A 13810-nucleotide genomic window follows, 5' to 3' on the forward strand; every position below is an offset into this window, starting at 1 on the left:
TTATATGAAAGGTTGACCATCTGCAGATGGAGAAAGGCAGTCTAGACTGGTTTTCTGTTAGAACCTTAGGAAAGTGGTAAGTAGAAATTGCCAGAACAGTCAGTAAGGATGGATGGTTGCCTTGGGCTTTTGTGCCATATGTTGAGTGTGCTGTATCTAAATTTTATCTCCATATAATAAATTAAATGCTGACTTCTCTTGATGTAAATGTCAACATTAAGTAAAAAAATTATGGCATTTTAAAGTTGGAGTCAAGAAACTATAGTTTTTAGAAATTATTATTTTCAAAGGGAAAGTAAGTAAATACGGTTAGTCTGTAGCATCATGGAAATAACAGACACATTTAGGTTTAAAGTGATCTCTGGTATCTGCCTCCTTGAAGAAGGGTTGTTGTCAAAGGTAGATGAGGTCACTCAGAGCCTTGTCCAATTGAGGGGAATGTACCTCAGGATGTACCTGTAAGAAAGGCTGTGGAAATACCATTCTGAACAGCCTGTCCCAGTACTCAGGCTGTCTCACCAAAGAATTTTTTTCCCTCTTGTTTGATAGGAATTTCCCATCTTGCTGCCTGTGTCTGCTCTGTGTTGTCCTTCCACGGGGAAGAGTGTACCTTGTTCTTCTCCACTATTGCCTTCAGGCAGTGGAGTGCAGCAATTAAATCCCTTCTCCCCTTCTCCCATCTGAGCAAACCCAGCCCTGCCAGCCTCTCCTCCTGCATCCTCTACTCAGCCCTCATGATGCCTGAGGCCATCTCCTCCCTGACCCTTCTCCACTTCACAGGGTGTGTCCCAAGCTGGTGTCCCCAGACTGGTCACAGCTGGACACACCAGACCTGTGGTCACTGGCCCTCAGGGTCTGTCTCCTCGTGTCATCACAGTGTCACTGACCTCTCTTAGGGGACTGGGGGGTTGTATGTGCCTACAGGTGGGTGTAAAGTGTGGGTAGGTCCTGAGAGTGCCCAGGAAGTCCAGAGCAGCAGTGGTTCCACTGCCAGGGCTGTGGCTCTCAGTATGTGGCAGCAGAGATCTGCTCTTCCAGCAGCGCCCACTGGGTAAAGGCATAGGCTTTCCAGTGCACCACACCTTTGCACAGTGCTTTAAAGAGCAGGACAACTCTGACTGATGCAAATCTAGAGATGTAATTGGCCTTCTTACAGATATTTATGTGTTTATTAATGTATCTCTAACGCTGATTCTTCATGTTAGAAACCTACATCTGGGTTTTATTCTTTTTCATATGAGGACAAACTATTTTCATTTCTCATGCACTGTGTAGCTAGTCTGTACTGAAAATAGCTGGGAACATACTACCAGGTTGCCACAGATGAACCTGTGAGACATTGTCTTCTGGGGATGCTAAGAACCATCATTACAAATATTTATATCACAGCACCTGCCTCTGTTGCTGTCCTTCTGTGCATCTGAGTCAGAAGTGTTTTTGTTTTTAGAGTCCTTTATGGAGAGTCAGAAAATCAAATATGTCAAGTGCTGCAGCTCCAGCCCATTCTGGGCATGGAGTCAGAGCTGTACAAAAAAAAGAGAAGCATCATCATCATTTTCAAAAGCATTAGTTATAGTTCAGTGTGAGGGTGGTCTACATATCCCCAACCTATGAGAGCTTTCAGCTCTTGTGATACACAAACTGATCTCATATTCAGAGTATCATAGCAGTATGCTTACCTCTTGTGCTTCTCCATTAACAGTTTTCACAGTTCTTTAGTTTAATCTTTTTAGTCCCACGCAGACATATCAAGCTATTAATACTTCGTTTTTGGGACAGAAGCTATATTCTTGTGTAGTCTACCTTTGTGGCTGAATTCAGCTACGTTTCCATGTTTCTCCAGGGATCTGTGTGTAATAGCAGTGGGTTTCTCAGTGTCCTCAGGAATCAGCCCCATCAGTGTGTGCTCTCCTGGGAAACCTGGTTCAGCTTTTCCTATGAATAAATACATTGCCATGAGATACAGAGGGGATGCTTGGGTCTTGTCTGTCTCATCTCGGGAGAATAACAGTGTTCTCTGTGTTGTGTTTAGAGATCTCTCCCAGTGATTACTTCTGGCTGCTCTGAACATCTATTTCAGTTTAGAAACCTGGTGTTTTATGAGGCCCTTCAGATATTTTTTCAGTTGTAAAATGAAAACTGTCAATCTTGAGCTAAGAGTAGAATAAGAAAAATAGTGAATGGCTGTTTATTAGTGATAGTAACTTTAGAAGGTAAAGGCCTGTTCATAGGATCAGCAGAAATGTCAACAAGGAGTGTTCTTGGCTGCTATGTGTGATTGCAATGAGTTATGTTGGCTGTAGCCCACTTGGATGACACTGCAGTTCACAGCTTGAAGAAGCCAAGTGCTCATAAATAGACTAAATTTACAGGTGATTTAGCAACTCCACATTACAAATTGGAACAGGAAAGTGTCTGTTTTCAGGAGATGTGTATTTTGTAGTAAATGTTCTAATGGAGTGAAATCCCATCCTAGAATTGTGCCAGGAAGCTCTGCCTCATTTTTGGAATGCCTTTCTGGATCAGGATCTTTTCCTATGTCTTGGACATGGAAAATAGTTTGATGTTTAAACCACCTGGAAAGAATTAGATTCCTGTGGCTGCTTGGGCAATTGGTAAGCCATTGGTAAGCCAGAGCTGAAAGAGAATAATTTAACAAATTAGACCAGATGAATCCATGTCTGGACCCAAGCAGGGGCTCTCATAGTTGCTTCAGTGCTTTGCAGCTTTTCATGTTCATTGCAGCCATAAAGAGAGAGTCAGTTTTGCCCTCAACTAATACAGGGTTAGCATCCCGTGGAAGCATTTCCTGCCCTGATGGGATCTGATGTCCCAGTGTCTCTCCTGGATTCCCTGTTGGTATCTATCTCATAGTTTATTGCCATCATTGAAATATTAAAAAAAAACCTCTTTCAGATTTAGAGTCATCGAAGAAGCTAATTCAAGTGATCATTTATAGAAATAAATAGAATTTTTTTTTTGTTGGATAATTTCAAGTGAATAATTACAGTCATAAATGGATTTTATTTGTGGTGCAGCCTTTCTTAGTTCAGGCTGCAGCAGGCAGTCTGACAGGTGACTACCCTTCAGATCCATGTGTAGCTCTCGCTATACATTCAGAAATACTGGATGTGTTCAGAAATACCTGACCCAGTCACCAGAGCACACACGAGTGTGAAGCGTGTTCAGTGCTGGCTCTGGGGAGCGGCTCAGTGCTGCTCTGGGCGTGGAGGCAGTGCCACAGCTGCAGGGAGGGGCTGCAGCCCTGTGTGCTGCCCTTCCTTGGCAGCAGTGCCGGGCTCCAGCCCCAGGCTGGCACAGCTCCAGGGCCTGGGCTCCTGCTGCTGCTGCACGGCACCAGCGATGTCCCCAGGTGAGTGGCCTCTCCTCTGTCTCAGATCCAGGCACGGGCCTCGGGCTTTGAATGTGAGTTCCCTCTGGCTGCTGAGGTAGTCGGGATGTTTGCTGACATCTTAGGATCATCTTACTTCTGAATTACATCTTACTTCTGAATTACCCACCACTGTGTCTGTTACGTTGTAGGCGTTTGAGCTAGCGACCGGAGATTACCTGTTTGAACCACACTCTGGGGAAGACTATTCCAGGGATGAAGGTATGACTCTTTTGAGGTATTGTAAGAGTTTCTTCGTATTTTCATACTCCTCTTAAATTTCCAGTGAGCTTACAGTGGGGTTTAAGTTTTGTATATGAGTAAAACTGTTCATACACATTGTCTCCAGAATATAAATATGATTTTTTTTCTTTTTAGTTTTAAGTTCCACCACTAGCAGTGGGTGGGCAAAAACCCCTTTCTGCAGATACTCATCTACTTAACAACTGCCTGAAGGAATTAAACTGCCCTTCTTGTAAGATTGCATATGTGTGGAAACCTGATTGAAAATAACAACGTTTTAGTTTAGAAAAAGAAACAACAAATATGAACTTTATTATATTATTCTCTTCACAAGAGTGACACTAGAATAATGTTTACATTGTGTATTTTTATTTGAATTAGGCGATTACTAATTATTTTTTTAAAATCAGAGTTAACTCCTGCTTCCATCTGTATACCTGTCCATTTTTCATGCTTGTTTGCTTGTAAATGCTCTTTGCAGTGGTAATGTGGGCATCATTCATTGTTCCTAAATGCTACTAATGATGCCAGAGCTCTGCTGATCCTGGAAACCTCTGCATGGATTTGCTGCAAACATTGTTGATTTGAAACTATTTCTGATTTTTTACTAATTCCAGTTTCTTTCCTCTTCTTTTTTATCCCATCCTTTCCCTGCCCCTTCCACTCCCGTATCCTTTTTTTCTCTCCCTCATAGACCACATAGCACACATCATAGAGCTGCTAGGCAATATCCCAAGGCACTTTGCTCTATCTGGAAAATATTCTCGGGAATTCTTCAATCGCAGAGGTAGTACCTCTTCTTTTTGAAAGGTGCCGTGATGCAGACAGAAGTGGAATTGCTGTTGCTGGTTGTATCATGTCCCAGCGAGGAGCATTTCCTGAAAACAACAAAATTTGCATTTTGAAAAGCAAAATTCTCAGGAGTCTCTTACAGTTTTGGGTTTTTTTAACCCAAATGTTCTGAAAAAAAAAAAACTATTGGTACATTTTAAATTACATGGCAAAACTTGTTTGTGGCAGCTGACCCTCAAACATTGTTTGGAGAAGGAAGTTTTGCTGGCAGCATCTTTCCAAAGTAGCCACTGAGCAAGCAGTGTGCACTTGTGTTTTTTTACCAGGATCAATCTATTTCTGTCTGTACCGGGCCAGTGTTAGTGTGTGCATGCAATGTACTGATTAAACTGTTGTATGTTTCTGTTTTGCTGGCAATGTTCTCCAATGCAGACCACATAGCATTGATCATTGAACTGCTGGGAAAAATCCCTCGAAAATACGCTATGTTGGGGAAATATTCCAAGGAGTTTTTCACCAAAAAAGGTAACGGTATTTATGCAACACTAATTTAAAGCATAATACTATCCAAAAGGAGAATATGTTCATTTACGGGTACTGAAGAAATGTATCCATTTAAATGGAGAGCTCTTGCTAAAGAAGAACTTCGATGTAAACTTGGCTTTCTGGGAAAAGCCACAATTTGTGGTGTTCATTTCGATATTTCGTTTGAAATTCATTTGGGGATGTACTCAGCAAAGTGTGGATGTTAACAGGTGTCCATGTGAATCTGTTGTCTGTTGTTCATGTGACTGTGAGGACTCAAGGATGTGTAGCTTGTAACTTGGGGAAAAATCATGTCAGCAGCTTTGGATCCTAGCTAGTGGTCCATCAGGCGCTGCTGGTAAGGAATACTGGAGTGGGAAGGGAATACCTGGGCAGTGGACACTGAGCTGAGTGTGGCTGTGTCACACCCAGGGGGCAGGCAGAGCAGATGGGGTGTGCCAGGTGATGCTCTGTAAGGCAGGTTTTTGACTCGTGGGGCAGTGTGGTGATGCCTCAAGTGTCTCCTATCCCCTCAGTGTCCGAGACAGCACTGTGCTGTGTGGAGGGACAGGGTCTGTCTGGAGCATCCTGTTTTAGCCAGGGCTGTCAGCCGCAGCTGGGGAGGGCACTTCCCTGCTGAGCAGAGCTGTGGATTGCCCTGCCCCTGGCTGAGCTGGGCTGTGCTGCAGTGAGGTGTTGGTCCAGGGGCTGAGCTCCCCTGGGAGCTCAGGGTTGTGAGGCAGGACACAGTCAGTGATTCACCCTCACAGGCAGGAGGGCTGCCTGCTCTGTGCTGCAGATTCCTGCTCCAGCAGGAAAGCTGCTGCATTTTGTACTCATCTGCTTGTGCCTTGAGCACTGGAGATCAGAAGCCTTGTGGTACAGGCCTGAGGCTCTTGGGAGAATTTCTTGCTGTGGTCTAAGGATGGGCTTAGAACAGCTCCTGTTTCGAAAACACCAGTTTTGGGTGAAAATCAGGAATACCTCCCTGTGCCTCCGTGTGCTTAAGGAGGCTGTTAATGGTGGTGCAGTGCAGAGAAGGGCAGCAGTGATGGTCTAGGAGGGAGCAGCTGAAATGCCTGGGGCTTTTAAGGGTGGAGTAAGGTTTACATAACCAAGAAGTCAGTGGATAAGCTGAAGACAGAGCTGCTGTTTGCTAGCACTCACCGTGTAAGAGGTGGGGGAAAGCCAGTGAAATTTGCAGAGGATGGCTTTAAAACAGGTGCCTCCCTGCACAGCAGGCAGTGAGCTTCAGGAGCAGAGAGAGGGGCTGTATCAGCAGGCCTTAAACAGTCTCCTGGTGACTGAGATGTACAAACTCGAGGCCCACAGGTCTGGAAATGTATAAAGCAGTAAGAGGGCTGGGCAAGAGAGACCCTGCAGCACCTCCAGACAGGGATTGCAGCTGCTGGAGTGTGTCTCACATTCCTGCTTTTCACCCTACAATAGACAGGTTGGCTTTTTTTAATGATGTCGTAGAACTGTCAAATGACCCAGCAGTTAGAGTAACTGCAGTGTTGGCAGTGCACAGGAGAGGGCAGTTTGTAAAATTCCTGTGATGTGGAGAGTCTCTGGTGCTTCCACGAGCATCTTCACCTGCAGTGTGTCACTCTGGTCCTCTAGGGTCTGAACGTCAGTGACATTCCTCAGAGGCTCTGGGATGCCTCTTAAATGCTCAGGGTGGGATTAAAGGCTTGGTTCACCAACCACACAACATACAAGTGCCAGTTCGCTGTGGAAGATTGAGCAGACTGCACTCCACCTGTTTCTGCTTAAACCAGAGAATCTCAAAGGAGTAACAAACCAAGCTGCATTTTCAGATCATACCAGTTATTCTGCTGTTGCCGGTTGGGGAAACTGAAATGTTTTGTGGAAGAAAACTGGAGGTGGCAAGTGTCCTGCTTACTTGAGCATCTTTTCTTTGCATCAGGCACCCTTTTCCCTGGGCACCCCAGCACTGCCAGCCTCTGGTGGTCCCAGCAGGGATTTGTGTGTGCTGGGCTGGCAGAGTATGAGGGATAGGCTTCAGAGCTGGCCAATAAGCTGCTGCATTTTGTACTCATCTGCTTGTGGCTTGAGCACTGGAGATCAGAAGCCTTGTGGTACAGACCTGAGGCTCTTGGGAGAATTTCTTGCTGTGGTCTAAGGGTGGGCTTAGAAGAGCTCCTGTTTTGAAAACGTCCGTCCTGGGTGAAAATGAAGAAATCAAAATTTAAGTTTTGCTTCTGTCCATGAGCAAGTTTGAGCTCAGAGAGATGCTTTAAACATTTGAGTTGTGCTACTGAAGTCCCAGGCACAAAAAGAAAGATGTTAGTAACTTAAAGAATTCACAGGATTGAGTCCTTTCTCAGTAATTGCCGGAAGCAGTTTTAGACAGTCAAATAGGAGGATACTTTTAAAAGAGGAAAAGCATTCTGTAACACAAATGCTCAAGTATTTTTATAGGATCTCATCTTGATTGAGCCCAGTAATAACTCCAGGGAGTCCTTTCCTTAAGTGTCTTCATGGCAGCTGTTTGACTGTAAAAATTAATCTGTTCTGGCATTAAAATAAAACCCCTTTTGTTTTTCCTAGATCACGGTCCCTTCTGTTTTTCTTCTGGTATTTGCCATTCGTGTTTCCTTGTGAGCTAAACCTGTGCAAGATGCTGGCCAGGTGCTGGCTGTGCCCTTCGGAAGCTGAGCAGTGAGAAGCAGTCATTGTGATGCTGCTCCTTTCCCCTCCTGGAAGGGAGGAGACAGAGGGTTCTCTCCACGCTCCTCACTTCCACCCACTGCACCACCAGTGCTTGCCACAGTTCTTGGGATCATGTCAGAGATGTGGAGCAGCAGATCATAGCCCAGTTCTTCACATCATCCATGTCTTACTGTTCAATAATCCATCCTCCTCTTGCCTGGTGACACATCTTAAATTTGTCTTTGACAAGTTTTATAGACTGGCTCTGTGGTTTTTTGTATTTCGGTCAGCAGAGAAAGCTTTAAATAGCATTTTCCCCCCGGTCCTTCAGAAATTTTTTTAGTAATTTCCTTCTGGCTTAACGTTCCATTTTTCAGAGGGATCATTGCTGCCTCTGCTTTGGCAACAGGAGTTTTACAGCTCTGTCAACTTGGTTGTCCTCTGTGGATTATCTTCTGTGTGCTTCACTATAAAAAAATCCAAATAAAGAGCTTCTCTGAGGAAGTTCTCAGCATTACATTTTTAGCACTTCTTTGAAAATTCCTGCTAATGCCCTGAATACAGATGGTGTCAGACTGGTGGGGCTTGTGCTTTTTAAATTTCTCCCTTAAATATAGGTACAGCCTTGCTCTCCTCCCAGCTACATGGTGCAAACATCTTGAACTAGATGAAAATATGTGTTGGCAGACACCTCCATTTCCCGTGCTACTCTCATGCTTTAGGATAAATGCTTCTCATTTCCATCCGCACAGGACCCACAGGAAAATTCTTCCTTAGACTTTTTTCCCACCTGAGTGGTGTTAATTGTCTTTTACTTTATTTTGTTTCCATGGTTAGCATCATGATCCTTACTGAAAACTGAAGCATTGGTTTAAAAGTGGCCCCCACACAGATAATTTTTACTATATCCTATCTTCTTAAGCACATTTACAATCTTCTTGTGGAACTTCTTATGGAAATCCTCAGCCATAGTGCTAAAATAGTTTGTTCCTTAGCAGAAAAAGTGCTGAGTATTGTGCTGCCCTTAGCATGAGCATTCACAAAACAGCAAGAACTCTCCTTCCACAGTGGCACCAGGAGCCTCATTGTGCAATCTGCCTTATCAGATCTGAGGGAGGAAAGATGCTGGAAATGACAAAACGTGAGTGCAGAGATGAAGACAGTGCTGGATGGGAACACACCCACCCTCCCTCAGAGCTAAGCCTTATTTGGTACATGATTACAGCAGCCCTTGCAAAGAATGCTGGGAGCTGGAGAAAACATGGACATGATTATTTTTTGAGTAATTTTCTGCTTGCAGTCAGTAACAAGTCACTTTTCTATAACTTTTGGGCAGTATTTGAGCTCATGCATTCCTGGTACATAATATACTACCTGTTCTTGTAAGTAATCACCAATACACTCTCTTGGAAACCTTCCAAAAGGTAAGATTTTTCAGCAGTTAAATTTCAGGGTTGCACAGAGATTTGAAGGACTGAGAGTGAGGCTGGAAATGAATGTGCTGCTCCAAGATTTGCTGTTCTGCCTGCTTTCTGGGGCAGTTGTGGGCCCAAAGCAGAGCCTTTCTGTGTCTCTGGGTATTGATGAGACATTCATTGTACTGTGAATGCTCACACATAGACCACAGCGAGGCCTCTGCTCGTGTTGCACACCTTGAATTCCACTCCTGACTCCTGCAGCTTGTGGATTGTTTGCGCACTTGCTCTTGTGGGGACTTTGTAACAGCAGCTGGAGAGCTGCTTTTTAAAGCCCTCCACCCTGCCTAGGACCTGCTGCAGAGGGCTGAGGCAGCAGAAACAGGGTCTGCTGAGCCTTTGGGGGTTTTAATCCATTGCATTGAGATGGTCAGTCCCTGGGGCAGTCGGACAGACAGGGGTTACTTCTCCTGCTCTGGAACTTCTCTAGCCACAGGGATGTGCAGAAATTCTGGCCCGTGAGCTGATGTCTGATGGCATTTTGTGGGCGGTAGGTTACAGCCAGGGACAAGCACCACGCTGACAAACCACTTGGCTCACAAGCAGTGTGTCCTGGATGCCCCCACCCGGGTGGGGAATGAGCTTGTGCAGCCCTTTCAGCCTCAGTATGGGGTGAGACCCCATCGCTCTCCTCAGTGCAGAAGCACCACAGGGATCTCTCAGGTGCTTTTTGCACAGAGACTCTCTGGCACAAACACATGCTCAAGAAGAAGGGAGATGGTGTGGGTTGCATTAAGAGTGTAGAAATTCGGCAAAAACTGCCCTTGTGTTTCAGCTGGTCCCCAGAGATCAGAGGGGCTGGGTGTGGCAGGGCTTCATTACTGCTTAGAACAGATCAGGCACTTGTAAGTCTGATCACATTCAGTAAGAACTTTACACACACAGATTCAAGGCTAGTGCAGTTTGTTGAAGCAAGAGGCCATAGATTGATTAGAGTGTTGGTGATAAATGCACTGGATCTACAAAGTGTTAAGTGCAGTACACATCCTGGCTGTGGTCTGACACAGTCAGAAGGCAGATGTTACCAAAGAGATGTCCCTGCTTTGGGGAGGAGACAGGAGCAAGCCTGTTGACTGGTCTGCAGGGTGGGGTCCTCTTCTCATCCTCTCCAAGGGGGATTTCACATGTCAGATCGATACTTTTGGGGGAAGTGGAGGTGCGACTGTAGTCACGGTCCCTGCTCTACCGTCAGGAATGGTGAGGGGGCGGCCATGCACATGTAAATGAGGGGAACTGAGAGCCTGGATTGCAAAGGCTGTGGGTCTCTGCAAGGTGACACCTCAGTATTGCTATCTCCTGAAGGCAGCAGTGAGGTCATGCGGCCTGAAGCTGCTCCTCGAGCTCACAGTAATCCCTTCACCATGTACCATGGCTTTGGGCCTCATTCCCGCACAGTGGAGGAGCAGGAAGCTGAAGAGTCTGCCCCACCGTGCTGTGCTGGGTGAGCCATGGACAGACCTGGATAGTGTTGCTGGTTTGAATGGCAGAACAGTTCTCACCTCCTTCCTTCTGGTGTGGGACACATTGCCAGGTTGGCGGAAGTCCCCCCTCTTGGGGGGAACTCCAGTCCTGCAGCTGCTGCCACTTGCTCTGGTGGTTGGTTGAAAGACTCTTGGGCAGCAGCAGTTTCCCTCAGGAAAGACTTGGACCAAGCTTCCTGGGAGTGTTTGCCTGGGAGATGGAGCAGAATCTCTGGAGCATCAAACCTCTGCTTGGCTTGATCAGGAGTGAATCAGTGCTGTGCTGCATTGCTGGCAAATGCCATGTGGCAAGGCAAGGATCTGTGTTTCTGAGACCTCCGTCTTGGGATTGGAGCAGACTCTGCAATTTGGGTTTGTTGTCTGATGAAGAAGGAGAGGCCTGCAGTGTGGTTTGGCCGTTGTGTGAGCACGGGTGTGAATTGAGTGCCTGTGTGCACGGGAGAGCGAAGAGCAGGAACAGTCAGTGCAGTCCAGGTGTAATGTTCCCATGGCTGTAGGAGCAGGTTTTGGCTTTGACATCCAACATACTCTTCTCCTTTGAGGACCTCGAGCAAGCTTGGTGTGTGCTGCACTTCCTAAACAGTGATCCCCAGCCCGGGCAAGGCGCTGTGAATGCAGAGTGGGAGAAAAACAATACAGGGATTAGACATGAATAACAAGGTGCTTTTTCTAATGCCATTAATATTTCTGTTTGCAGGTGAACTCCGACACATTACCAAGTTGAAACCTTGGAGTCTTTTTGATGTGCTTGTGGAGAAGTATGGTTGGCCTCATGAAGATGCTGCACAGTTTACAGATTTCCTGATCCCCATGCTAGAAATGGTCCCAGAGAAACGTGCTTCAGCTGGGGAATGCCTTAGGCATCCGTGGCTGAATTCTTAGCAGAATCTTCCAGCTGTGAAAAAAAGGGAGAGGAAAAAAAAAAAAACAGAAAAAAAGAAAAAAAAAAAAAGAAAAAAAAAAAAAAAAAGCCAGCAACCACTTCCCAATGCGTTGGACCTAAATGGTGACTGTCACAAAATCTTTAGCAGGATCACACGTGAGCTGGCTTCAATCCTCAGACCTTTATTTTGCTTGAGGTACTGTTTGACATTTTGCTTTTTGTGCACTGTGTTCTTGGGGAAGGGTAGTCTTTTTGTCCTCAGCTAGTAGTTTACTCACCCACTTTCTTCAGAAAACACTTAACGTGTCTTTAAGCATTGTTTGTGTTGTGTGACATTCAGATGTCAGATTTTTGAACAAAAGAAACTTCCCCCCCATGTGTTTTGGCAAGTTTTGTAACTATTTATGAAAAAAAAAATATTTTAGCTGATGCATATTATATAATTTACGAGTGTAAGAAATTTATCAAGTCAGAACTGAGTTACGGCGAGGAATTGTACAATTTTATCTTCTGGCAAAGGGATGTCATTCTTGTATTATAGTGTATGTAAATGCACCCTGTAAATGTTTATTTCCATTTAAATATGGGACTGGGGACTCAATTTCAGAGTAAAGCGACTAAGTTTTAGAGAGCTTTATAGCAAACCAATTGCATGTAGTGGACTTTAAACCGCTTTAAGGAATTGTGTAAACTTTCTATTCTGTAGCAGTTCCTGTTCATTGGGTTTTAAACAAAGTGGCTCTGGTTTACAGGATTTCATTCCCCAAATGGCACTTTAAAGGAAGGCTAGACTTCTTTCTAATAAAGTATGCATTATCATTTAGCACTCCCTTTTAGAATTTTTGCCTATTTTAAGTGCTTTTAAGAAAAGAAAAATAGCAATTTCCCTTACAATGTGATAGTGAAGACATGGTACCATATGGTGTTGCCTTTTTATAAGCACTGTAAGTTGTACTATACCTTAAGAAAAAGAAAAAAAATTAAAAGTAGAGCATGAGAACCACTCTCTGTGTAGAATTACTGATCTTTTATAATAAAAGTGTGTGCTTGGCATCAGTTAAGGAAGGATATAGCTGCAGATATTTACAGTGCAGTGGGTAAAATAATCCAAGAAGCAAGATCATGCTCATTCCATTCATAGCTTTACATGTTTCTAAAACAAATTGCACTAGCTTTATTCTTTCCCATCCGTAGACATACAACTGCCCATTGTAAGTTGCACGCAACAATTATGTGTTCCTAGGAAAAAAAGCTGCATAGGCTGAAGCTTATAGGCAATACAGATTTTAGAATGTACAGTACGGAGGTGCGTTTGGGCCTCTTTTAGAAGTCAGTGGGATGAATGTAAGCTTACTCCTGATCTTCATGTAACTACAGTGCCACTTTTTTCTTGACTTTGTCCATATAAAATTTATTCACATGCCTTTGCAATAACTAGATTGTGAGAAGATAGCCCCATGCTGTAACAATAACCAGTTGTTTGAGGTGCTTGCAGTTGTCTAATTAAAGTGTTTTGTTTTTTCAGACAGTGTTGCTGGTCATTGGAGTCTTTGCCTAGCCACGACTCAGCTGTGGGGGTGCTGGAGGGGTGGGAGACGGGGCTGGGTTGTCCTGGCCAGAGAAAAGCAGCTTCCCGCGTTCATTTATAAACACATCACCTGCTGTGGGTCACAGCAGCCCAGGGTCCTGTGGCAGGAGGGGCTGGGTGGGAGTGGTTTGCTGGGTGCAATGTGACCAAAAAAAAAGCGTCTTTCCTACCAGCTGTCCTGTAACAAGTCCTGTAAACAAGGGAACGATTGTCCAGTGCCGAGGGCTGGGGCAGCCACTGCTGCAGAGAACTGCCAAGGCACCGCAGTGCAAAACACTCTGGTCTGGGGAGAGCTTCCAGTTGGGGTTCAGGACCGTGTGCCTTCCTCCTCGTCCCCGGAGCTGCTGTTAGTGCCTGCAAGGACAACGCTGCTCAGAAGGACGATGCCACAGTGGACTCATGCTGGAGGTAAAAATTAAGTTCAGCTTCACACCCAGCCCAGCTCCGCAGTGCCTGCTTGCTGCGAGCAGTGACAAACGTGTTACAGAATGCACAGAAAGCGTTGGCACAGCTCTGCTCTCTGCCTGGCCTTGCTGCTGCAGCCCTGCCCAGGCCTCACCCTGTTCTGCTCCCCAGTGCAGCAGCTCCCTGTGCTGCACCAAGACCTTGCCAAGCACAGTTGGGTATTTTATGTTCTCTTGTATTTGAAATGATGTCAATTCCTGGAGGTGTGGAAGAGGGGCAGAACAGACCTGAATGCTGGGCTAGACAGGATCCACATTCTCTTCCAAAACAGAGGGTAGGTTGGGTTTTTCT

The 13810-nt window shown here is 45.2% G+C and overlaps 1 protein-coding gene and 1 long non-coding RNA gene across 6 annotated transcripts in view; one reads left to right on the forward strand and one right to left on the reverse strand.

Moving 5' to 3' along the window:
• The window catches only part of SRPK2 (SRSF protein kinase 2), a 130268-nt gene extending 117278 nt beyond the window's left edge, over positions 1 to 12990 (forward strand). For 3 of the 5 annotated variants that reach the window (XM_066318683.1, XM_066318685.1, XM_066318684.1), the window contains 4 exons: positions 3544 to 3613; positions 4329 to 4421; positions 4859 to 4951; positions 11281 to 12990. In XM_066318683.1, coding sequence (XP_066174780.1) covers positions 3544 to 3613; positions 4329 to 4421; positions 4859 to 4951; positions 11281 to 11465 — 441 coding nt within the window. In that variant the 3' untranslated portion in view covers positions 11466 to 12990. The remainder of the gene's footprint in view (positions 1 to 3543; positions 3614 to 4328; positions 4422 to 4858; positions 4952 to 11280) is intronic. The other 2 variants (XM_066318687.1, XM_066318686.1) reach the window with 2 other exon arrangements.
• Positions 1834 to 6716, reverse strand: LOC136361046 (uncharacterized). Its single transcript, XR_010743566.1, has 3 exons — positions 6119 to 6716; positions 4429 to 4512; positions 1834 to 1935 (listed from the first exon to the last, which is right to left on the reverse strand). It is a non-coding gene; the product is annotated as an uncharacterized lncRNA (long non-coding RNA).
• Positions 12991 to 13810: the final 820 nt, after the last annotated feature.

This window comes from Sylvia atricapilla, chromosome 5, assembly GCF_009819655.1.
Source record: "Sylvia atricapilla isolate bSylAtr1 chromosome 5, bSylAtr1.pri, whole genome shotgun sequence".
Classification (NCBI taxonomy): domain Eukaryota; kingdom Metazoa; phylum Chordata; class Aves; order Passeriformes; family Sylviidae; genus Sylvia; species Sylvia atricapilla.